The 26420-nt window shown below is 43.1% G+C and overlaps 1 protein-coding gene across 3 annotated transcripts in view; it reads left to right on the top strand.

Moving 5' to 3' along the window:
* ACIN1 (apoptotic chromatin condensation inducer 1) overlaps positions 1-26420 on the top strand; it is a 32327-nt gene that overhangs the window by 1645 nt on the left and 4262 nt on the right. The window contains exons 2-12 of one of the 3 annotated variants that reach the window (XM_036841427.1): positions 130-195; positions 2184-2295; positions 2718-2837; positions 9977-10065; positions 11321-12583; positions 13094-13309; positions 13806-13921; positions 21382-21523; positions 24981-25023; positions 25935-26065; positions 26196-26312. In XM_036841427.1, the coding sequence (XP_036697322.1) occupies positions 130-195; positions 2184-2295; positions 2718-2837; positions 9977-10065; positions 11321-12583; positions 13094-13309; positions 13806-13921; positions 21382-21523; positions 24981-25023; positions 25935-26065; positions 26196-26312 (2415 nt within the window). Of the gene's footprint in view, positions 1-129; positions 196-2183; positions 2296-2717; positions 2838-9976; positions 10066-11320; positions 12584-13093; positions 13310-13805; positions 13922-21381; positions 21524-24980; positions 25024-25931; positions 26066-26159; positions 26313-26420 lie in introns of all 3 variants that reach the window. The other 2 variants (XM_036841426.1, XM_036841428.1) reach the window with 2 other exon arrangements.

The following is a 26420-nucleotide window of genomic DNA, read 5'->3' as shown; positions in this document are numbered from 1 at the left end:
TAGGTCCGTGGAAAAGGAGTACAGTTTAAGTGTGTACGGTTAGTCATTGCCTTTGATGAAGAGATTGGGGGGAGGGTTTTGTTTTTTTTTTTTCCCCTGGTTTCTGACTCTTGCCCTTCTCTATACCAGGCTCTAATGCTAGAAAATTTACAGAAACACTCAACACCCCATGCTGCATTCCAGCCAAATTCCCAGGTAAGAAAGAAGGTTCACTAGAAGGGGGGGGCTCTTTGGATGCACGGAGACATAGAAGGACATGATGTTGTATATTTGATGCTTGATTTGTCACCAATATTTTCCTCAGTTCCCTGGGTTGAAAATGTTTTCATCCTAGGACAGTTGAATTCTAATAAAGAATTCAAGACTCAGAAGAGCTGTTAGTTAATTTCTGATTCTTGAAATGGTGTGTGCAGAAAGATGTGGCTCTAGTTGATTAAGTGGAGTACAAGGATCTGAAGGCATTTGTTTGACATCGATTTGGAAAAAGTAGTTGATGTCTTTGAATGTAGATATGAGTAGACAATCAGCAGGGCAGTATAGGAAAATACTTGCTGATCAGGAAGAGTTCTTGTGTTGACATAGATTTTCCAAGAATTCAGTCCTTTGGAAATCATCCACCATTACTAGTTTTAATATTAACTGTGCAGTTACTCCTAAACGTCATTAATTGCTGTTACTTTGGGCAAGAAACTTAACCTTTGGAGGCCTTGGTTTCCTCAGTTTCCCTGTGTGTAAGATGAGAAAGAGTTGGACTAGATCCATAGTTTTATAACTACTCTGTTGGGATCTTGTGGAGCTGCTTTTGGAGGCTTCCTAGAGAAAATTTCTTCCCAAATGAGCAGGGGTTCACATTCCCCTCTTAAACTAGATTAGATCTACTTCTGTCTGCTTTGAATATTGAGTTTCTGCATAAGATTTCTTTGGAAGAAATCATTCCCAGTTTCAAAAAAAAAGTCTTAGGCTATGTAGTCTCCTAAGATTCTTTTCAGCTTTTAACATCCCCTCATTATATTGTGTCATGCACTTAAAGGAAAAATCCAGGTCTTTGTTAGTGCAGTGGTGTGCAGCTCCAGTACTAGATGAAGTCCCAAGATACAGTGGAAAAACAAGAGAGCTTTCCTACTGCCTTGTTATTAGCTCATGAAGCTGAAAGTATAATCTAACTGGCTTACAGAGGTTTAGTTAAGTATTTTAACAAGCATAAGAAACTGCGTAAGTTAATCACTTTACCATTCTATTCTTTTTGCCCATTACATTTTCAACTTTGAAGTTTTGGTTTTATTAACATAGGTTTTTTGCAACAAATACATACATTCTCTAATACTTGTAACCCACACTTTATCAGTGTCCACTGACTACCAAGAGACTCATCTCTATTTTAGGGGAAAAAAACATTTACTACGCTTAGGAAAGATGACTAATGACATAGAAAGTATTTATTCAGATTTTTTCCTTTTTCTGGAGTTCTAATAGGACTTGCTAAGCAAGAAACTTCTTGGGAAGAGGACTTGTGAAGAGAAAGCTGAAGGGCAGAAGAGTGACATGGGAGTCTGTGTTGCAGAAAAAAATGGAAAAAGGAATTAAGCTCCTGGATTTTAAAAATTGTTATCAAAGATTTCTTCTCACCCAAAGAAAATGGAGTTAGAACTCTGTCTAAATGCTGAATCCCTTTTCTTAGTCTCTTGCTTTCAGGCTTTTAAGTCTGGTAGTTGAATTTTGGAGATGTTTAACAAAATGTTTCCTGGATAGGTGGAGGTTGATCTTTTGTGTGAACAAAAGATGAATTAGTATGAACCAGTATTTTTTTCCTTCAGTTTTTGATATTATTAAAAGGAAAATTTAGATTATATAATTTAGATTATCTAAAAATTTAGTCTAAAAGGCATAATTTTATAGGAATTTTCATTTTTTTAAATTATTTGTATATCACTCTTTGGCTGGGAACTGAATATTTAAAATAAAAAATTATGTGTGCAGTTCCTCTTTTTGCCATCTTTTGTGAATCATAGGGCTGTATATTTTGGTCCTCAACTTAGGAGTAGCTTAGAAAAGGGCCCTCCAACATTTTCCATATCTTTCTTTGGTCCAAATATAAGGGGCATTCCTTTGCTCCATGGAATTTTGTACCTTGCCTTTTCCTGGTTTGTTTTCCTAGACTATCTTTTTCCATGTCTTCTACACAGATTGGCGAGGAAATGAGCCAGAACAGTTTCATAAAGCAGTATCTGGAAAAGCAGCAGGAGCTGCTTAGGCAGCGTCTGGAACGTGAAGCTCGAGAAGCTGCAGAACTTGAAGGTAAGCCCAGGCTGTCACTTCTTACAAGGAGTTCTTCCTGCTTATTCCTTTCACTGAGTAGATGGGCCTGTTTCACTAGGCAGTTTCAGGAATATAAGTCAGGCTGAGACTGCCAGTTATTTGCTTTGGTAGTTTATGGAGCCAAGTGAGTTACTATTTACCTTTTGTCAGGGAAGAAGACACTTAATTTGACTGTCTTGACTAGAAGAGGATTCCTGCCAACAAGAAGAGTTATAAGTAAATTAAGCTACCCTTCAGATGAACTAGAGCCTTATCTTAGGGAGTTTTTCTCTATGTACAATGCTCTTTTTAGTATATACTCTGTATCCGTGACTTTGCCTGACCTCCTTCACTCCTCTACATATTCCCACATGCTGAGCCCTTCACTCCCTCCCTGCCCCGACCCAATCTGTACTTTGCAGAAGCTTCAGCTGAGTCGGAGGACGAGATGATCCATCCCGAGGGAGTGGCTTCCCTGCTGCCTCCTGACTTTCAGAGCAGCCTGGAGAGACCAGAGCTGGAGCTCAGCAGACACTCACCCAGTACGTATCTCCCTCCCCACTGCGCTGTTCTGTCAATCCTGCGTAGTTGGTGGGGGGAGGTAGTTACACCTCCTTTCATGCTAAGCCTCCATTAAAGTCCCAGGGCAATTCTGTGACAGTGTTATTTGACATCTGTTTTTCATGGAAATTATGTCCTTTTTGAAGTCTGCGTTCACCTCTATGTTGTGTTGACCTCTCAGAGTATTTTATGAGGCAGTCTGATTTTTCTTCTCATCTGTATACCTCTCTAACTTCCTCTGCTTCTGAATTTAGCAGCAGTCACAATTCTTTTTCATCTCTTCACCAATTGTATATATTGTGTGTTACACATCCAGTCATCCCCCCAAATGGGCATCTGCAGTTTATTAATTCATTCAGCAAGTTTTTACAAGTAAAAACTTGCCTGTTGTATGCCAGGCATGTGCTAGGCACCAGGAATATACTAGAGAAAAAGACAAGTCTCTATCATAATGAAACATACAGTCTAGTGAGGAGGTGGACATTAAACAAATTATTACATAATTAACTGGAGTTATGCTGTGTACTGTGAGAGGCAGTGCAGAGTATTATTTGAGCATATTACGGGGAACTCAAACCCAGTGTGTGGAATTGGTTCAGGTAAGATTAATTTTTTCACATTTAAAAAAATATTAAGCACCCACTTTTGCATAGTATCTCAAGCAAAAGTCTGTAAATGCAGCCTTTGTCTTCTAGGAACTACCTGTCGAAACAGTATGCCTTTAGGAGAACATGCATATAAGACGTGAATAGTAGGTAGATAAAGTAAACCAGTGTGTAAATTAACAAGTATTTTGAATGATTATTAATGTTAGGGGTCATGGGGTAGGTGATCACTCCATATTTAATACTTATAGAATGTATAGAAGTTGCTAGCTCTTCTGGTTAATATAGAACTCTCTCCGGAAAGCAGATTTTTAGGAGATATTTAATGATGGGAGAGAAATAATTTATTTTAGAGATCTCTTTTCTCTTCAAAATAAAAACAGCAAACCACCAATTGATCCATTTTGGTCTTAGCACTCTTTTTTTCCCTGATTGTAAAGCCAGGTGGAAGGGGAAAACTCTTTTATAAATTAGTTGTCAGTGTTTCTTCTTAAATAAAAATAAGCCAAAAAGTTATGTATAGATTTCCTGCTGTATACATGTCTCTGTGCTAGAGTATGTGGGGAGTCAGCACATTGTAAAATCTATTAGAGAGAAGACAACTGCACATAAAACTAACAATGGAAGATGGTATGTTTTAAGTGACATACAAATAGTACGGACACATGTACCACTGGAATTCCAAAGAGTAAAAATTCTCTGAGGACTAGAGAGATTAGAGAGAGCCTCATGAAGGAGGTGTAGGATTTGAGTGACCCTTAGAAATACGTAGGATTTGAGTTGGCAGAGAAGACAAGAGGGTATTTTTAGGAAGGAACAAAGGCACAGAGGTAGGAAGGAAGATGGTATTTAATTTTAAAGGTAATGGGGGAACCATTGAAAATTCTTGATAGCAATATGATTTGATAAGGAACTCTTGAAAGAGAGCCTCTCTCTGTTCTAAATGTAACTTGAAGTGAAAATGAGGAATGTCCTGAAAGAGATACAAGGTTTCAAAAGCAAGTAAAGATTTAGATTGAAGAAGGTGGCCAGTAGTCTCTTCAGTGCTTTGTGTCTTCAGCAGGACTATGCCTATGGTTGTAATTGATGGAGGAGGGGAAAAAAAACAGGTGAAAGGAAAGAGGTGAAAAATAAATAAGAAATGAATGTAGTAAATTGTAGAATACAACAAATTGCTGTGTGTCCTCTTCGGTGTACTCTATCCATAAACTTTCCTACTTCTGATCTTGGCTAGAATGTGAATTTCGTAACAGATGTGGCATAAAATTTGGTCAAAGTCCTAAATGGAGTGGTAGTTTGGAGTTCTAGCAGTGCTTGGTTGGATCGGTAGTAATGCCTGGAGTTTACCCAGAAATTAGATTTTTTTCAGGTGTACAGCGTCAGTCTGCCATAGGCTCATAAACTATTAGGCTTCCAGCTTATTTGTTAGCTTTGGATGTTTGGGGTTCCTTATTTAGTAAGATTTTGATTAAAGTAAGGTTCCTAGTAACATATTTTGGTAATCAACAGTGGCACCTGAAGATTTTTTTTTTTTAATAAATTTATTTATTTATTTTATTTATTTTGGCTGCATTGGGTCCTCATTGCTGCGCGCAGGCTTCTCGTTGCGGTGGCTTCTCTTGTGGAGCACAGGCTCTAGGCACGTGGGCTTCAGTAGTTGTGGCTTGCGGGCTCTAGAGCACAGCTCAGTAGTTGCGGCGCACGGGCTTAGTTGCTCTGCGGCATGTGGGATCTTCCCGGACCAGGGCTCAAACCCGTGTCCCCTGCATTGGCAGGTGGATTCTTAACCGCTGTGCCACCAGGGAAGCCCCTGCATATTATTTTTTTTAAGAATGTGAATTCCTGGGCCCTGCCCCAAGAATCTCAAAGAATGTAAGTCCTGAGACCTTACATTTTTTTAAAGTCCCCTGGTAGTTCTGTTGATCAGCTCAGTTTATGAATGACTAAATGAAAGAATAGTTTTTCAGCATTATAGTTAATCAAGATCCTTGGCTTATATTCCAGCAACCTCGCATTAATGTGCTGTAGTCACAATCCCAAATAGGAAGGAAAGATTGGTTTATAAAATCTTGCCTGGCTCTCCTTTTTTTTTTTTTAAAGGAATTCCTTTATTTTTATTATTTATTTATTTATTTATTTATTTTTGGCTGTGTTGGGTCTTCGTTTCTGTGCAAGGGCTTTCTCTAGTTGCGGCAAGCGGGGCCACTGGCTCTCCTTCTTGACTTCTTATCTTTCCATCACTTTCTTCAGATTTTTCTAAGATGTTGGGAGTCAGTATTCACCCTCCATAGTCAGAAATTGCCTCCTAGATCATGACTGGGTATACAGAAGTCCTTATTATCTTCAGTTAATTTTTTCAAAAAGAGCCCACTCTAGGAAAATTAGGAGGAAAGATACAAAGACATTAAAAAATGGATATTCAGAATACAGACTGATTAACAAAGGTATAGCCCCAGGGGATCTTAGCCAGCCTTTGGCTTACAGAGCATTTAGCCCTCATTCCTGTTTCTTGTGTTAAATCTGGATGCTGAGATTATAAAGAAATGTTAGGTAAGTTACTTATACAGCTAACATGAGTCAGATTTAGGGTTGGTATCATTGCCAGGTCTCCATTCTCTTAATTTCTGCTGCTTATTCATACCCAAGGATACCCTCTGGCCACAGGCTTTGCTCTGATCTCTGTAGCTACCTAACCTGGATCCTGCAAATCCTACCCAGGGATTTGTTTTCCAGGATGAAGAAACTACCTTCCTATGTGACCCTTAAACATTCTTCAGTTTGTTGTTTTTGTTTTTTGGGGTTTTTTTTGCCAAGTTGTGCAGCATCCAGGATCCTCTGATCAGGGATCGAACCTGTGCCCCCTACGTTGGGGGAGCGCAGAGTCTTAACCACTGGACCACTAGGGAAGGCCCCATTCTTCACTCTAATACATTCTACACTGCCTTTGCTCTCCTGAAGGCTTCTGGCTTTGGAATCTTAGAAATCTTACATTCACCCTGACTTGCTTTTTAACTCCTGAAATACATTTATTAACCTGTTACCAGTATTCGTACCATTCCTTGCTAAAGGTGCTCAGTTTCTGCACATATTATTAACATCTGGCTGAAGACACTCATGTGGCCATGTGCACATAATAGAAGATGGCACCTTTCCCAGAACCTTGTCTGCATCACATCAGCTCCTTACAAGGAGCTGGAAGAAATTCCTCATCTCTTTCTTATATTTTATATTGCTTACTAGGCTCTTGTTTTCATGTCTGAGGTTCCCCTCCAGTTGTCATTTTTTTTTTGCAAAACAGTGATGTCCAGAACTTTCTGACCAGCCCTTCCCATTTTTTCCACATCTCTTTGATGACTTATTAGGCAAGTGCTTCTAGAGGAGGGATCATCTAGAATCCTATCATTGCAGTTCTACAGTATCAAAATAACATTATGATCTAATAGAATAGCATACAGTTTATAATTGATGGAGATAAAGGCTATTTGCTTGTGCATACCTAATTTTAAAATCACAGCTCCAGAACTCTTATTTGATCTGTTTAGCACATTTATCTCTGGTAAACTTTGTATATGCCTTTTTTCCCCCCTTAAAATGACATTTATTTATTCAGAGCATATATGTGCTTTGTTATTCACTGCAAAGCATCTTTGGTATATGTGCTTGTAACACTTGCTTTTAAGTTGAAAATAAAACAACAAAGAGAATGTTTCTTATATAGAACTTGCAGTGGTAAAAGCAAGTACTTGGGTTGGCTAGGCCTGTGAATTTTAGCTATTCATAGTATTTGAGGCGTATCAGAGAATCTCTTCTGTAGGTTTTCCCTCCAGGGTATAGGATTTTATCGTTTTAAAAATATTTGTTTTCTTATTACAAAAAGTAGTGTGTATTCATTAGAAAATTTTTGGAAAAACTGGAAAAAACAGGTTTTTGTTTGTTTGTTTTATTTGGCTGCGCTGTGCAGCTCATGGGATCTTAGTTCCCCTACCAGGGATCGAACCCGGGCCCCGGCAGTGAAAGCACCGAGTCCTTACCAATAGACCACCAGAGAATTCCCTAATTTTTTAATTTTTTAAAATTTTTATTGGCATATTGTTGATTTATAATGTTGCATTAGTTTCAGGTGTACAGTAAAGTGAATCACTTATACATATATATCCACTCTTTTTTAGATTCTTTTCCCATATAGGCCCATTAAACAGGTTTTTAAATCACCAGAAGTCCCACAAATGAAAATAACCACAGTTGATATTTTGCTATATAATTTTCCAGTCTTTTCTTTGCCTATGTATAAGCTTAAGATATCTGCAATTTTCAAATCTTTACCTTCCCTCCAACCTGGTTAACTTTTTCTTCTTTTTTTTTTTTTTTTATTTATTTTATTTATTTTTGGCTGCGTTGGGTCTTTGTTGCTGCACGCGGGCTTTCTCTAGTTGCGGCGAGCTGGGGCTACTCATCATTGTGATGTGCGTGCTTCTCATTGCAGTGGCTTCTCTTGTTGCGGAGCGCGGGCTCAGTAGTTGTGGCTCGCAGGCTCAGTAGTTGTGGCGCACGGGCTTAGTTGCTCCGTGGCATGTGGGAACTTCCCCAACCAGGGTGCGAACCCGTGCCCCCTGCTTTGGCAGGCAGATTCCTAACCACTGCACCACCAGGGAAGCCTCTTCTTTTTTTTTAATTCTTGAGCATCTGGATAGTGATTTTTTTTTTAAGACATTATTTTTTTAGAGCAGTTTTAGGTTCACAGCAAAATCATAAAGGTACAGAGATTTCTCATATGCCCTCTGCCCCCACATATGCATAACCTCTCTTAATATCAACATCCTGCACCAGAGTGGTACATTTTTTACGATGGGTGAACATACACTGACACATCATAATCACCCAAAGTCTATAGTTTACCTTAGGGTTCATTCTTGATGTTGTACATTCTGTGGGTTTGGACAAATGTATAATGACATGTATCCATCATTAGAGTATCATACCAGGGTATTTTCACTGCCCTAAAACTCCTCTTTGCTCTGCCTGTTCATCCCTCCCTCCATCCTCTGCCTTTTTTTTTCTTTTTTGCTAAACTACAATAAGTCGGCTTCTTTCCGTTATTTTGATACATGCCAAGGAGCTTTTCCTGAAATTCGTGGAAAAGGTTTTCTTTTGATTTTCCTCATTTTGTAATTTAACCTATTCCAGGTCATTTAATTATGAAATTATTGATTATTATAAGCACCACATTATTTATTAATATCTTACAGGTTACTCTTTAAATCTTTGCTGAAGAATCTGACCTGTCACTGAATATCCTAACCCTAGTTCCTGTACACACACCTGTAATGCAGGTCTTTATTCTCTAACCCAGATATGAAATGTTATATATTCAAAGATCCTGTTAATCAGGTGATCATGGAGTAAAGTTTTATGAAATATGTGCAGTCTTCTAGTTCATTTTGTAAGTTTCTTTTCTTCTTTTAGTTACAGAAGCAGGGACTAGTTCAGTTTAGATTGCTGGAATAAAGAAATAAGAGAGGACCTTGGATTAGAGCTCACATCATCTGCTTTATTTGCACTAGTTTAAATACTGTTAGGGTGGCACAGGTTTTTGTGGATCATTTAAACCTTTTGTACTGTATTGTATGTATCTGAAATATAATTATCTTTAGGCTGTTTTCTAAACTGGTTCACATCAATATTTGCATTGCTACTCTGTGTAATATTTTAATACTGGTAGGAAACATAGAGGTCTTCGAGTCCATCCCTTCCATTTTCCCAGTCAGGACACTGAGACCCAAACTATTTAAGTGATTTACCCACGGTTACCTTCCTTCATGGAATGTAAGTGAACATTTTTTCCAGTTTTACATGGAGTTGTTACTTGGAATGACCAACCTGTGCCCCCTGCAGTGTAAGCATGTAGTCTTAACCACTGAACTGCCAGGGAAGTCCACAAGCTTTCGTTTAATAGTAGAGCTTATTTTTCTTTAAAATAATCTCACCTTGAGCTCCATATATAAAACAATTGAGAAGGCCCATTTCTGAAGCCATGAGCCCTGAAAATCGTTTCTCTTAAGTACTTATATCATGAGATTATTGTTTTACAAACTGGTATATTAATCATGATGTTTTGGTCAAAACTAGTGGTGTCAATAGGCAGTCCAAAAAAATGGACACTGCACACAGTGAAGTCTTGGGCTTTGATTCAGTGATAAAACATTTTACAGAAATAAACGTACTTTGTGCTAGACAATTTGAAGCTCCTGGTAGTTATTTTACATTTATTTGAATTATTTATAATATGTGAATTGGCTTTGTGATATTAAAAACATTCCAGATGTGCATAGCAGGAATTATTAACATGACCCTGACCCTTAGGGCGTTATATAGTCTTTTCTTCCACATAGAAGTCAGAGAGATGAATACAGATACGTATTGAGCAGCTCATATGCTTTGATCGATTGAATTTTAGAAAGCAGTCTTGAATGAATGTTCATGTTATGAGTCTGACTTGGTTTTCTTTCATTTGATAGGAAAAAGCGCCTCTGTTTCCGAAGAGAAAGGTGAATCTGATGATGAGAAACCAAGGAAAGGAGAAAGACGATCATCCAGAGTCAGACAGGTAACTCAGTTACCTCTGAAAGCATCCTTCACCTCTTTGGTTACTGCCTTGGATATCTCCTCCTCCTCCTCTTTTTTTCCTCAAACTATTTCAGAGTTGGTATCTCTCTAGCTTTCCGTACAGTCATCTTCTTTCTCTTCGTAATCATTTTTCTTGTTTTTTGTTTTCTAATTTATATCTGTTCTGGCCTTCGGATTTTTTTTTTTGGCTATGCTGTGAGCATGTGGGATCTTAGTTCCCTGACCAGGGATTGAACCCACGCCCCCTGCATTTGGAAGCGTGGTGTCTTAACCCCTGGACTGCCAGGGAAGTCCCTGGCCTTCGAATTTCTAAACGAATATATAAAAAAATAACTGTGAAAGTTAGCAGGCTGGTCTGTATTCCTAAGGCAGCACATTATTAGAAAAGATATAATTCATTATTCAATTAAAACCTTAAAGCTGTATGATACAGTGTTAAGTGAACAGTATACAAAAGTATATGTATAGTGTAATTACAACTGTGGAAAAGAAAAAATGGGAAAAAATTAAATATACCCCAAAGATGATCAGAATAATCACATTTATTGATAATAGGTCAGTTCCGCCCCGCCCCGCCCCGCCCTCCCCACACCCTTTCTAGATGTTCAGTTTATATTTATGTATTTATTTATTTATTTATTTTTAAGAGTCACTACGGAAGTGAGGCTTCCTCTTTTTTTTTTTTTTTTAATTTATTAATTTATTTATTTATTTTTGGCTGTGTTGGGTCTTCATTTCTGTGCAAGGGCTTTCTCCAGTTGCGGCAAGCGGGGGCCACTCTTCATCGCGGTGCGCAGGCCTCTCACTGTCGCGGCCTCTGTTATTGCGGAGCACAGGCTCCAGATGCGCAGGCTCAGTAGTTGTGGCTCATGGGCCCAGCTGCTCCGCGGCATGTGGGATCTTCCCAGACCAGGGCTCGAACCTGTGTCCCCTGCATTGGCAGGCGGATTCTTAACCACTGCGCCACCAGGGAAGCCCTATATTTATTTTTAAAGCTTGAAGCTAACAGATGAAGTACTAGCAGTTTCATTATTGTATTCCTTTTGGTCACTCTGTTTTGATTCCTGTAAGAGCCCATACTAGTCACGCGTGTCTCTTGTCACATTTGTTTTCTGTGTTGCTGAAAGCATATATCATTGAGTTTCTTCGTCCTGTGTGTGTCTTGCGAGATACTTCGTCTCCTCTGTTGATAGTGAGCAAATATACTTGGAACCATTGAATATTTTTTCTTTCAGGCAAGAGCAGCTAAACTCTCTGAGTGCATCCAGGCTGCTGAGGAGGAAGAGGATCAAGAAACACCTTCCAGAAATCTGAGGCTCAGAGCAGATCGAAATTTGAAAACTGAGGAGGAAGAAGAAGAGGACGAGGAAGAGGAAGAAGAGGAGGAAGAGGAGGAAGACGATGATGAGGGACAAAAATCTAGGGATGCACCAGTCCTGAAACAGTTTAAGGAAGAAGAGGGGGAAGAGATGCCCAGTGTAAAAGTGGAGGAGGTAATGGATGAGAGACCCCAAACTATAAGATCCCAGGAACAGGAGGGGTTAGAGAGAGGAGGGAGAGTTACAAGGTCCCAGGAAGAGGCCAGAAGAAGTCATCTGGCCAGACATCAGCAGGAGAAAGAGATGAAAACAGCTTCTTCTCCCCTTGAGGAAGAAGAAAGAGAAATAAAACCTTCAAAAAGCTTGGAGGAAAAATCCAAGTCCCCTTCCCCTCCTCGATTGACTGAAGATCTGGAGAAGGCCCCTGTTGTGCTACAACCAGAGCAAACTGCCAGTGAGGAGGAGACTCCCCCACCTTTACTTACCAAGGAAGCATCTTCTCCACCACCTAATACACAACTCCAGAGTGAAGAAGAAATAGAACCCATGGAAGGCCCAGCCCCTCCTGTCCTGATTCAGTTGTCTCCTCCTAATACAGATGCTGAGGCCAGGGAGCTCTTACTGTCTCAGCATACTGTGCAGTTGGTGGGAGCTCTGTCTCCTTTGTCAAGCCCTGCAGACACCAAAGTAGAATCTCCAGTAGAGAAAGTGCCAGAGGAGAGTGTCCTGCCTCTAGTCCAGAAAAGCACACAAGCTGAATCCTCAACCCAGAAGGGTCTTGAAACTGAATCAGAAAAATCAGCTCAACCACTCCCTCTAAAAATCGAGGAATTCACACTGGCCAAAGGGATCACGGAGGAATCTTTGGAACAGAAGGAAGGCAGGAGGGCTTCTCATACCCTTGTCCCAAGCCACAGATTGAAACGGTCAGCTGACTCATCCTCTAGCCGATCCTCCTCATCTTCATCCTCCAGTTCTAGATCAAGATCTCGCTCTCCTGACAGCTCAGGCTCTCAGTCTCATTCATCTCCAAGATCCAAGCAGAGAGATGTATCTCAGGCAGGTACCCATTCCAACCCTCGTGGTAGACCCAAGATGGGCTCCAGGTCAACATCAGAGTCCAGGTCCCGTTCCCGTTCCCGTTCTCGTTCACGTTCAGCGTCAAGCAACAGCAGAAAAGTAAGTGTGGGAGAATCCTGGGTGCATTGATGTTCTGTCTGTACTGCAGTGTTTTTCAACCCCTGGAGAACCTATCATGATTTCCAGCAGAAAAGCTTCCTTTAAGTCCCCAGTTCAGTGATTACTTTCTTCTCATTTCAGAGTCTCACTTTCAACTCATTGATTCCTAAGTTGGGTCCTTTTTCAATTTGATTCCCTTTGATTGCAAAGAAAGCTGAATCCATACCCATTTCCTCTGCTAGACTATAAACTTCTTAAGGGTATGGACGTGCCTTTTTACGTGTGTATCCCAGTACCCAGCACCTAGTTGGGAGTTAATAAACAATTTGTTGAGTAATCTAGGAAGTCAGGGAGGTCAATAAGTCAAACAGGAATAAACCTAGGGAAAGATTTAAATAAAATCTTGGAATAAAAAGATCCAAAGTATTAAAGTATTAAGTTGGAAAACTCAGTGGTCTACTGAATATATGGCATATAAAATAATTTGCCTTATGTGTTTCATTTCTTTAGTCTCTGAGCCCTGGAGTCTCCAGGGACAGCAGCACCAGCTACACTGAAACCAAAGATCCCTCTTCTGGTCAGGAGGTTGCAACTCCACCATTGCCACAGCTGCAGGTCCTTGAGCCAAAGGAGAGGACTTCCACCTCAACGTCTATCCGAGTGAGGCGTATGAGCCAACCTGAGCCAGCTGAAAAGCATGTGACCCAGAGGTTACAGCCTGAGCGGGTAGGGTATTATGCCCCTTCCTTAGAGGGAGACGGAGGATTAAGCATGATTTTCCCTTTTGTCTTAGCTATAAAACTGAAAGTGCAGTCTGGATAAGGTTCAATAGGAATGGAGAAGGTTGGGGAAACCTGTTAGAGTCTACTTTTATTTCCAAATCCCTGGTTCATGAAAGTTCTTCATGAGGCTGAGCAGCAGGGTTCTCATCTTCAGGGCTCTCAAGGTCAGTTCTTCCTCAGAACATCTCCCTTTTTTCTGCCCAAAAGGAAGCCTTTTTTCAGTTCTCTCAAGAATTCTAATAAAATGATTTTTGGCATAGAAATTCTGTAAGCAGTATTCCATTCTACTTTCTAAAATGAAATAATGAAGATAAATAGGGTTATGTTTGGAGCTGGTACTGTGTATGTTGTGCTCTGCCTTTTACCAGCTCCACGTTAAAGAGGAACCAAGCAGATTTAAGTACGTTGCTATGTTTGTTTTGCTGTGTTTGTCCTGACAGGGGAGCCCAAAGAAGTGTGAAGCTGAAGAGGCAGAGCCGCCAGCTGCCACACAACCCCAGACCTCAGAGACTCCGACCTCCCACCTACCAGAATCAGAAAGGATTCATCACACTGTGTAAGTGATCTCTCTCAACTGGGGGATAACACTCCCAGTTTGTGGGCTAGTTCTTGGCTCCCTAGGGTTCTTTGGCTAAGTCCTAGTTTCATTATAGAATGTGAAGGCAGAGCTTTATCTGGACTAAGGCTAGACTTCAGTTACTATGTTGCGAGTTGCCACCAGAACTCTTAAAGTAGTCTGAAAAGTGGTGGTGAGAGCAAAAGGAGCCCCATATCTGGAATCATCTGACCAAAACAGTCTTCCTTTAAGAAGGAGGCAGCAGAGGCTTCTTTTTGTAAACTCAAGACTGTGTAAGGGAATTGACTCAGGCATTTTAACTCAGTCTTTAACTCACATTTACCAGCTACATGTGAGCCTGGGAACACAGTTTAATAAAGGATGTTGAGGATCTACAGAGCAGCTTACAGGAGAGTGCTGTTTTTTAGTTTTTTTATTTTCTCTGGTTATAAGCTATCATTTTATTAAGCACAGTCTATTCTAGTTATCTCCCACAGCGTACAATACAGCAAAATATGAAGTCCATATCAAGTCAGAAGTTTATTCCAAGACCCTTGGATTGATTTTACCATTTATGCAGTTAACGTGAATTTTTTATTCCTTATGTGTAGTCCTAGAAAAATACTGTCATATCAAATTAAATTTGTAATTGAACATGTATGTCATTCATTCTTCTGAGCTAGGTGTTACAAATTAAGAAGCCATTGAACCAAAATTCCTGGCTTCAAAGTCTCATGGGAGGTGAAAAAGAAAAGCATTGTGGAAATAAGATTGCTTAGCTTTTAGACATCAGGAATCCTGTACTACTTTAGTGAATGTCCTGTGTAGACAGCTGGCCTAACTTTGTTCCATGATTGTTTTAATGGCATTTTAACACTAATACTATCAATATGATTTTTCCCTTTATGTACATCTAATAATTTATATTCTTCTTAGAGCTTCAGACTATCTTTTGCCTCTGATTTTGGAGGGTAGTGGGCAGTGACATGGTTTATTATCTCATTTTCTTGAGACTTTAACAATAATTATGTACTCATTATTATAGCTTTTGCCTTGCTACTGTCTATTCTAATATTCTTGCCTCTGCTGCCATCTTGTGGCCATTACATTTTTGGTTTGAAAGCTAAAAGTTCACTCTATTGCCTTATGAAAAAAGTTTTTGTTTTTCCATTTTGGAATGGGTACATTATCCTTTGGAAAAGGGTTTTTCTTCTAGGACCTTAAAGTGAAAAACCAGCGGATTCTGGAAGGTGTTCAGGATTCCCCAGCTACACCATCGATGAGGAAATGGGGTGACACCTTCCCTTCCCTATCCATCAATCAGAGATAATGTCTGCCTTTCCCTCCCCCATCCCATGGGAGTATAGCATGTCTTTTCTGTAATGGCAGTTTCAAAGTAGATGTTGACAACCTGCTACTAATTGGGGCTGAGGAAGTGCCTCCTGTGCACCTTGAGAAGCAAGTAATTTTCTGAAAAGCTCCTTGCTTGTCCTAAAATCCTGTGGGTCTCTGAGATCCTGGCAACAGAGTGGCACTTTATGCTGTTTTGAAGCCCCTTTATTTAATGGATTTTCGCATGCAAGTCCAGGGCAAATGAACCTTGGAGTCATATACAGAGTTTTTCTCCTCAGGTAAATGTGGCTTTGATCTTCATTTATGACTGAGGTCATCTAGTCACATTGATTCTGGCAAGGTGATAGCAAGTGGCACCTTGGGCAAATATTGAGATTGTCCATTGTTGCCTAGGCAAGCTTCGGTGGAGCAGCCCATAGGTTAGAAATGCAGTCTGAGCTCAGAAGTGGCTCACACACATCCCTCTTACTTGCTTTCCTTCTGCCTACCTTCCACATGGTCTATTCAGCAGCCTAACAAAATGAGATGCCCAAAACCCATAGGCTCTTCTGGCACTGGATTTGGTGAATCCAGTTTTTCAATTCTCAAATGAATCTTTGAGAAGTTTGCCTACATTTCTGGAGGCTGTACTAAACTGATTCACAACACTCCTCCTGGTCTTTCACCCCTCTAGAGTGCTAGTGTTCAAACTGGTGATCTCTGGAGCCCTGGCCAATTTTAAAAGTGGGATCAACAGTGAGTGCCAAATGGAAAAGACCATTTGTGGCTTAATCTTGGTTTTCCTCTCTATCTCAACAAGAAGTCACATGACTTTTAAAAAGCAGAGCTGGGGGCCTGTTGATTCAGTAAAGTGTTAAAAAAAAAAAATTAGACTTCAAGGACCTCTCACCACTTGGAAGAGATTGCCTAAATTTTTTTTGCTGTGCTTGGTTAAATCCATTGTGATTCTGATTGTGCCCTGAGGAATTCTAGGTTTATGAGGTAAAGTATCTTTTTCATTTCTTGGGTCAGGAATTTGTGAGCCCTCAGTTCTGTTTCACTTGAGCCCTGTTCCAGAATCTAGTCCTCTGCCTGCTTATAGATACAACAAAAATTTCCTCATACAGCAGAAAATAATGGTACTCTCTTTTTACATTAAAAAAAAATAGAGGAAAAAATAAAAAAGAAAGGGAAAGGAAAAACTTTGTCTAGGCAACTGTATCATCCAGTAATAGTTAATTCAAACCCCAACTTTTCTAAATACAACCTTCCTGTGTACACAAACCTTGCAGGCAATAGCAGTGTTGGGCTCTTGGCACTATGCTTATTTGTCCTTTCACCTGAGTAGGAGGAAGGAAATGGTCCTTTAAGCCAGTATGACAGTGTAATTGATACTCCTCAGGGGACCTACAGTGCCAGTATGCCAAATGATGCATAATTTTTAAAAAGTAGAATTTATTGTTATCAATAGAGTTTGCTCACTGAGAAGTTGGTATCTAAGGACACACCCTCTAAAACCATACCGACCTCGGTTATCTTGGGACTAGTATGCTCCTGAGGGTATTCTATGTTTAAATCTCGCTGCTTAAGGGTAGTCAGATCCCACTGTTTCTTATTAAATTTCACATCAGGTCCTCAGCTCCTTGTGAATTTTCTATAGTAACTAAAGTTCAAACATATATGTCTATAGAAATTTCCCTTTCCATTAGTTTTTCTGAATCTCATTCCTATTCAGATGTGAACTCTAATGGGATGTTATTAGCCCCTAAGGAGTTCTCTCCTTTTCTATTGGGCTACAAATGCTTTGTGCACTGTTTAATTTTGGGTAGCTATCACCCACCCCTAATCCCCATGCAGTTTCACTTATTTTTTCAAAGGTATCAGAAATATTTGTGGAAGAATTTAAATAGCGGGAAAGGAGATGCCTTTTGCATAAAAGGGACTACAAAGAAAAGCTGCGTGGGGCTCTGACGCATAGCTAAGAAGGCTTTGGGAGTAGTCCTGCAAGTAGATTGAGTCCCCTTTTGGGATAATTTCGAGGCTTCCTCTTTTTCTTATGAAAATAAAGTTTTGGGAATTCTTAGGTCCCACAGGTTTGATCATGGGGAAATAGACAGCACAAACTCACTGTGTCTTAAGAAGGCCAAGAATAACGTCATAAAATTCTTATTCTTGAAAAAAACGAGATAGAATTTCCAGTTGAAAGAAAATTCTTCCTCCAGGGATGCCACTTTTGGAGAGACATATTGGCAGCTGAACGTATTTTAGGACAATTGATGGACAGGGAACATGTATTTGAGGATGTTTGAAGGTAACATTTCTCTGTAGGATAACGGTGTCTGTGGGAATTCTATCCAAAAATACTTCTTAAGAAGAAAACCTTTAATTCATCAAGGATTTACTAAAATATCCACTTGGTACCCCCAATGACAGCCTAATTGGGAAATATTTACTGAGCGTTTCTTTGTGTTAGGCCCCAGGCTAGGGGTCAAGGGATGCAGTCTCTGACCTTGAGGAACTCTGCAGGGTAGAGGTGAGGGGCAAGTAAACCAGCAGGTACTAGACAGTGATGAGGGCGTTGCTGAGAACCTGTCAAACCAATTAGTGCCTTTACATCAGAGAAAGTTCAGTCTACTCTTTGAGGATGCTCAAAAAAAAAAGCTCCATAGGTGTCATCAAATGAGATAATGGCCTATTAAACGTACATGGGTTTTATGCATATCCTTACCTTGACTTGGGGTGTCTTCCAAGCCAGACTCCTAAGAGCAAACCCTTATCACACTGTTCGATGAGTTAGGTATTGTTATTACCCCCACTTTACAGATTAAGAAACTGATACACAGAGGGGATCGGGAACTTGCCCAGTATTATGCTACTTGTGTGCGGGTTGGGGCCGCGGCCTGGACTGAGACCTAGCCAGTTTGACTCCAGAGCTCTCAACCTTACTGAGCAGCCAGGGACCACTCAGTGAAAAGGAACTGTAGCGTGATGTATAAACGTGACTGCTTTATTAGCTTGCAGTTGATGTGTAAGTTTAAGATTTTAAGCAGCAGGGAGGAAATTTCAGTTTTGACTAAACGTTCTGGTATTACAAATGAGATAATACTAAGTTTTTGGTTAAGTACACAAAAGCTTGTCTTAGTGTTAAACCTTTACTGCCACTGGGATACAAAAGGAGCACCTTTGCAGTCAACAAATGGGCATTTTGAGCATCTACTGAGTGCTTTTTTGAATGGGTAGAGGCAGCTTCCCATTTTACGTTAGTCTGAAGATGCCCCTGATAAGAAATTTCCATTTAGTTCCCACTTTCTGCCCAGCAGATCTGCACACACCCCACCACCACCACCCCTGTCCCCAATAACAGTCCTCTCATTTCAGTTTCTTATCTACTTCAGAGCCCTCATTTTGGAGCCCTTGCTCCAAGAAGTAAGTGGCCTTCATGCTTCAGCTACCCAAGGTCCCCTTGCCCTGTTTATCCTTTTCCTTTCTGGCTCCTGCAGACCCTGGGGCAGGGTGACCTTATTAAAGACTCTGTGAAACAAAGTTGTCTGTCTTCTCTTCAGAGACACCTCTCCCCTCCTCTACTGGTAATTCAAAATGGAACTTCCTCCTTATCCACTCCTTCCATCTCCCTGAAGAAAGGACGGGTTGGAGTAGTAACACGTGGTCATTGCTCCCGGTGAGCAACCAGTTACCATACAGTGATTGGATAGTGCCAAATCTCATCCCACCTCCCCGCCTTGAACCAGCTGATCTGGTTTCAGTGTTCTATGCCTGGCTTCTCAGGTAGAGGAAGGTGGGCACATACAAAATTGCTCGTGACCCTCCCCTCTGTCTCTTTGCAACTTTGGCTTTGTTATCTTCCTTCTTATCATTTTTCACTCCCAGCTCTGCTGTTTCCTTTCCTTAAATTCCCTGGAATCTTCCAAGCAAGCAGCTGTAACTTTGTGTGTCCTCTCCACCCAGCCCCCTCCCCCGCCCCCGTGGAAGAGGAGGAGAGAGCACCCTCTCCCTGTGGGGTTAGGCCTCGGTAGCCGTTGTAACCTGAGAAAAGAAGGAAAAAGGCCAGGCCTTTTGAGCCAGCAGTGAGCTCCTTGTGGCCTGCCAGAGGATAAGAGCCTTGCTCGCTCGGCGCCCTCGCTCCCTCCTCTCCCCTCCCCTGCCGCAGCAGGGCCCTCCCCCATCCGCACACACGGGCTGCTGGGTAAGTGGCAAGATGGCTCCCCTGCATGTCTCCGGCTGATCGCCGCCGCTCCGCCAATACAATAGAGCCAGCCACTACCAGCAGCCTGGCCCTCTTCCTCCTCCTTCTCCAGAGAGACCAGTCCAGCTGAATTCGGGGTTTGCCGTGAGGACTTAACGCTTATCTCTTAAAAGCCAGATCTATTTTAGCCTCCCCTCACCGCCACCACCACCTCCCCTTCCATTTACCATTTTTTGGATCCCCAGTTGCTGCATCTCGATTTTCTCTCTCTGGATCGGGTGGTTGGGGAGGAGGTGGTGGGATCTTGGGACAAGGAAGGTGTTTTGGTTTTTTTTTTTAATTTTTTAGGATTTTTTTGTTTGGTTTTTGTTATTTCTTCCATTCCAGAAAGGGATAAACAGCACTTCCAGGGGGAGAAAAAAAATCATGTTATCAGAAAGCAAAGAAGGGTGAGAGCTTCACATTTCCATGTATCCCTTTTCCCCACCGCTCTAGCCCCTCTCATCACCCTTCTCTTCCCCGTGGCTTTCATTCCGTCTTTCCGTTTTGATTTGTTTTCAGTCATTCTGCTTTCCCCCTTTGTCCTTCCTGCCCGGTTTCTAATTGGCCCCACTTGCCCTCTCTGTGTGGGAAATAGGTATTTTTTGGATAAGACTTTTCTTTAGATTTAGGCAGTTGAATCTCGTGTTTCTGTGGGAGCCTATTAGCTGGGGGCACATTTCCGATTTTCTCCTCCCCCCCTTCCCATGCATCCCTCCCTGCCTGCTCTGGGGAGGCTGTTCTGACCTCTGAGTGTCAGGCAGCCTGTCGAGAATGCCGAATTTTCTGGTGATTATCAGCCTGGGGAGGCTTGCTTTCCCCTCTCTTGAGACTTAGGCCCCTGATCATCTTGATTTGATTTTTTTACCCCTCAGTGTTTGGGTGGTAGTGGGGATGAGATTAGAGATAGAAGTTCAGGATGAAGACAGAAAAAAGAAGATGGGAAGATAGTTTATCTGAAGTGAACCTCTGCGATCGTTGCCTGCAATGGGAGCTAACTTGTGTGATTCAGAGGGGTGGGGGAGTGGGTTCAGCGTTTGTGAGGGGAGGATGCGTGGTGTAGGGGAGGGTGTGTCCTGACTGGGAGGCCTGCTCTCTTTATCTCTTGGAAGTTGGAATAAGGGAGTGGGAGAAACTGGGCGAAGGCCGAATGTAAGAACAAATCCTACACCTCTGAGCAGGTAAAAGTGGCCCGGTGCTTCTCTGAGCTTTCATACTCTGTCTGGCAGTTTTTGTTTTTCCTTTTGGATTAGAGAGGGTCCCTGTTGAAGCCTGAACCCTCGCCAGCCTTCCTCTCCCTGCAGCCCTCACCCCCACCATTTCTCCATTCCTGGTGTCTGCAGACCCTGAGGGTCAGTAGGCTTTTACTTACTAAGCAGTTGATTAAAACCAAGGTTGGGATCATCTGCCACAGCCCTGGCTGTTCTTTCTCCTCTTTTTAAGGAATCAGGCTTCCCTTAGTTTCTCATGCAGTTTGGTTAAGTAAAGGTGTCTGCGCCCAGGTCTAGGGAGGCCACGGGGTTGTGGGCAAATCACAGTTACTTTTGAGGGACTTTGCAGAGAGGGATATTTCTCCTCTTCATATAGGGGTACTCTGGTGAATTATCTAAGAACATTGGAGCCCTGACCCCACACATCACAGCTTTATCCCATCTGGGCAGTGGGTGAATGTGGTTGCTGTGATCTGTGCTCTTCCCCCTAGGGAAACCGCTTCCTGGTTTTCCTGGGGGGACAAGGTCTCTAGTCTGATCCAAAAAGCAGCCCTCCCAATCCCACCCAAGTGATGAGGCATGGGGGTTTCCTTGACCCAAAACCTAACGTCTTGCTCTCTCTTCCCCTTGGTTCTTTCCTGCCCTTCCTTCCCAACCTCTCCCCATACTGACAGTGAGGAGGAGAAGGAAGTGACCATGGACGCAAGTGAAAACAGACCTGAAAATGAGGTTCCAGAGCCCCCCATGCCTATTGCAGACCAAGTCAGCAATGATGACCGCCCAGAGGGCAGTGCCGAGGATGAGGAGAAGAAAGAGGTAAATATCCAAGCCGCCTGCTGGGGTGGGTGGGCAGGAGTGGACCTGGGGGAAAGAATAGAGCACTCTGGTGATCCCTCGTACACAGTGAGATAGCTTAAAGAAGGGACTAGGCAAAGACTTGGATCAGGATAGGGCCAAGGGAGAATTCGCTGGTTTAGCAAGGGAGACCCCTTGTGATGGGAACAGGGCTCCTTTATTCCCCTTTTCTTGTTGAGGAAGTAGTGCAGGTGGGGAAGTTTGTAACCAGCGGGAAAGTCAGTTAATGGCCCTTTAAGACCCAGGCTCAGCTTTCCCGGCTCCCTTCTCTAGCTTCTCCCTGTGGTAACCCCTCTAGCTTTCCCTCCTTTTTAAAAGTGTGTTGGAGATCAGCGCCATCTAGTGGGCCATGGTGGTTCTCAGCTGACCACCATGCTGAGGAATTTTTGTTCCTCATCTGCCCCCTAGTGGTCTCATTGCAGAGATGTAGCTACTTAGAAGCCAGCCCCTGGGGTTATCCCAAAGGCCCCTTCCCCATTTTTGTGACCCCTCTACTTACTTTTTTGTCATATATCTTATCTTGTGTCCTGAGCCCAATTCAGGGGGCTCCCCCCATCAGAGCCAGCGAAGTCTTCTTGGCTCTTAAAGTAATTAGAGCAAGAATTAGCTGGGTTTGGGAGTAGGGTAATAGGGTGGGAGGGACTGTTGTGTGTGTAGCCTTTCTTCGGTGTGTGTTGCGGGGGTGGGGGCCGGTGAACGTGATTTGATGTGCAGAATATTATTTATTACAAGGTCCTTCTTCCCCGTAAAACTTTGTCCAAGTACCTCATGTACGGTAATCCGCCCGTAAAATATAACCCTGCCCAACTGGCCAATCGCTGATGCCGCCTCTTCCTCTGGACCCACCCGCTGCTACTGAGCTGCCCAGTCAGCCGAGTCTGCTATCCAGGTGTCTTGGCCAGAGGGGGGCATGTGTATGGGATCCTGTGATGGGCCCCCTTTTGCCTCCCTGCCTTGCTTACATCAGGGGGCCAAGAAGAGCACTGTTCTGGAGAGACTTGTATTGAGAAAGCAAAAAGCATTTGGAAAGGGGTGGACTTGCATCATCTCCCTCTTTGGGACACCCCAAGAAGAGCTTGTGTCAGTGCTGGGGCGCCTGCCCACACGCCCTTGCCCTTTTGAGGACTGTGGGTTGCCTTATTTGCTACAGACTGTTGGGATCCCTATCTAGGGCGCCAAGACCTCCTAAAAAGTCAATGTTTGTGATCACAGTGCCATGCTGTAAAATACTGAGTGGGGCTCTCGGCTTAAGCTGTGACGACTAGGAACCCTGCAGAGAAGTCTAGGGTCTGAGCCCAGAGATTTAAGGCTGATGACAGCCCAGCCGTGTATCACCACTTGCTCATCAGATGGACTTTCCTTTGGTCCCTGTTGTCCATGGTGAAGGGCAGCATATGTTGGTTGCTCCAACTTCTCCTCCATCCCTGGAGGCAGGGGCTCATCCACCCACCTGACTGGAACCGCTGTCTCAGCTGGAGTCCCTGAGGAGATGCCACACACCACTCTCAGAAGAAAAGTATTCTGACCTTGCTGCTGAATGTGTGCCAGGTCCTGGGGCTACCCACCTACTACCCCCAGGCTGCCTTCAACAGAGGCTCCATGATCCCACTCGGTGAGAGGACCCCCTCCCCAGTTACAGGCAGAGGAGAAAGGGACTCTGGAGTCATCACCTGGATTCCAAGCATTGGGTGGTGGTGTTGCTGCAGCTTGCCACTGATGGACATAGGGTCCTGCCTCTCACGATAAAAGGCCAGGACCATTTCTGCTACTTACAGGCCATCTCATCAGGGACTGCAAGATGATGCCCCTACAGGGCCGGGACTGATGTCTCTGCCCCCTTTCCCCCTGTACCCCTCGCTGAGCCTGGCCACCACCAGTGAACTGTCTTGACATCATGGAAACTGGGCAGCGTCCCCCCACACGTTTCCCTCCCGCCCCCCCTGCGCCCCTGGGAGGACTCTGGCAGTGCCGTGCTGACCACCACGCCGTGCGCCCACCTTTTTTGCCAACCCAACCCCCCACCAATTGCACAGCGCCTAGCAGGGAGGGCTCATTCTGATTGGACCGGCGGTTGACTAGATACAGTACACAGTGAGGTGCGATTGGCTGAACTGAAGATCCCAGGTGTGAGATGGTACCTGGAACATTTGTCATATTCCTAGTTTATTTTCCTCTTTATTTTCTTCTTCCTCCTCTTTTTTTAATCTTTTATTTTAATTTTTTTCTTTATCTTTTTTTCTGATTTCTTTATTGGATTTGTTTATTTATTTGGTTCATGTTTTTCCTGTTTTAATTAAGACTTTTTTTTTCTCACTAACTTACCCATCGAGAGCGGCCTGGCTAGGGGTCAGGCTGGCCCTTAACGGAGACCAAGGAGACTTGGTTAGACGACACAAACGGGGCTGGGGGGTGGATGGGGAAAAGGGATTTCATCAAGAGGGTTCCTGCCCTACCCTTTAGAAGGGTGGTAGGTCTTAGTTTTTCCAGAAATAAGCACTTAAATCTAAAAATGCTCTATTCCCTTTTTTGCTCTCTCTCTTCCTCTTTTTGCTCTGTCCACAGTCTTTCTCCCACTGAGTGTTTGGGGCAGAAACTTGCTCAAAAGCAAGTTTGGAAGTTTCTGGTCCTTGGCAGAGCCCCTAAGGCATAAGCCCTGTTTGGAGAAGAAACAGTAAGGCTCTGCTAGAGCTCCGTGCAGTGGTCAGAAAGTCTGAAACTCCCTAGGGACAGTCTGCCCTGCATAAAAACTTGTCTTTACCAAAGACACCTTTAAATTCTTTCTGCTGGCACTTGGCCCAGGAGGCTCACCTCCAGTGAGTGTGGTGCTGCCGTTTTCCACAGTGTGGTGGGCATCCGGGCAGTCTTAACGGTCTGCTGTCCAAGCCACTCAGAGCCAATGTCAGTGGATGTCAGGCTGGGCATTGAGAAGAGGAGGAGGGTTATGTTGTCAAAGTGCCATCCCAAAGTTGGTTTTCCTTGTTTCCTCGTGTTTTCCTCGAGTTAGCAAGGAAGACCTTAGAAGGACTAGGTGACCCCAGCTCTGGACATAGCTTGTTGGGCTTTGCATCCTCTCGACCAGTAGAGACAGTGGAAGAGGGCATGACCAATGCTTTTAAAGGGCTGGGAGGCTACTGAAATTCTTCTTCCAGCTTATTTCTGGTTAAGCTAATACATAGGTGTGGTATGGACTAGATGACTTTTCCCTGCTGTGATGTTTGGTTTTATTTTTTTCTCTAACTTGCATTGATTCTGCTTCGTTTTTGCCGTTTGCCGCTTCTGTTTTGGTCTCTGTCTGTCTCTGTGTCTCTCTCTCTCTGTGTCTTTGGAGCCTATGCTAAGACTGCCCCATCTAACCTCTTTCCCCCCTCTCTGTGGGGTGTGTCTCTTTCTCTTTTTTCCCCTTTTCTTCTCTATACAGAGCTCGCTGCCCAAATCATTCAAGAGGAAGATCTCCGTTGTCTGTAAGTCTAGCCCCAAATCCCTGATACAGGTCCGGAATACCATAAAAATCAGAGTTGATAAAGAAGTAGATTCCCATTCTCTGTCAGTGGCATTCGTGTGTCACCCCCTGCCATCCCACCACCTCCACCCAGCAAATCTACATCTTTTTGGCATAGGTAGTGTTCCATTTTAAAATTCATAACTTCACAAACAATCCTTGTTATTTTTCCCCAGTCACACTTCTTTCTTAACCCTAATGAGATACACCGTGAGATGTCTTACCGTTTCTTATCTAGTCCTCCTGCTTTTATTATTTCAGATGTCTGAACCCTCAGAACCAGGAGTGGGTTTGAGGGATTCCTATAAAATGCTTACCAGTTTATGCTTTATTCTAAGAGAGCATCTGAGAAAATGAGAGTGCCCACACCTCAAACAGTAACATCTTTAACATTTTCCCAATGAGGAACTCCAAGTTGACAAAAGTGTAATAGGTCTTTATGACTTAAATATATCAATCTGTAGTGAGTGTGAAAATAACCTAAAGCATGACCAGGTCACATCATGATCTAAAATTAAATTAATTTGGATTTTAGTATCACATAGTCTTGTTTTTCTCATTCCCATGTCGTCCTCAATCTGTCTTCCCCAGTACTTGAGATTTTTCTACCACTAAAAGTTTAAATCGCTTACCAGCCTAGTTAGCTCTCCCTTGTTGCCTTCAGAGATCAGTAGTTTTCATCTTTCAGGAAGTGGCTCCAGGCCTTATTATTGTTTACTCTGAAGCATGGTTTCCCCAGTCCCCAAATGTGGTTTCCTTAAGTTAACCTTTTACTAAAATTCCAGTCGAAGGCTCTCTGTGGGTGTTGTGGTGTGAACCAGCAGAGGGCCTGAGAGCATCTAACTGTGGGGTCCTATTTCTTGGGGACAGCAGCTACCAAGGGGGTGCCAGCTGGAAACAGTGACACAGAGGGGGGCCAGCCTAGTCGGAAGCGGCGTTGGGGAGCCAGCACGGCCACCACACAGAAGAAACCCTCCATCAGTATCACCACCGACTCACTCAAGGTGAGGTGGGAGGGGCCGGGGAAGGGAGGATGAGACATGACGTGGGAGTAGACATGGGCCCAGTATAACGGGGTGGGGGGTATCTGTGTCCCAGAGCCTCATCCCCGACATCAAACCCCTGGCGGGGCAGGAGGCTGTTGTGGATCTTCATGCTGACGACTCCCGAATCTCTGAGGATGAGACAGAGCGTAATGGTGACGATGGGACCCATGACAAGGGGCTGAAAATATGCCGGACCGTCACTCAGGTAAGGCTCCTGCACCCACTTTGGGGGAGGGGGCCATGGATGCAGAGTGGGCAACTGAGTGAGGAGCTAAGGCGGAGTCCTAGAAGGGAAGTCTGCCATCTGTGCAGA

The sequence above is a fragment of the Balaenoptera musculus genome, chromosome 2 (assembly GCF_009873245.2).
Source record: "Balaenoptera musculus isolate JJ_BM4_2016_0621 chromosome 2, mBalMus1.pri.v3, whole genome shotgun sequence".
NCBI classification, from domain to species: domain Eukaryota; kingdom Metazoa; phylum Chordata; class Mammalia; order Artiodactyla; family Balaenopteridae; genus Balaenoptera; species Balaenoptera musculus.
This window is presented reverse-complemented; position numbering and strand designations above follow the sequence as displayed.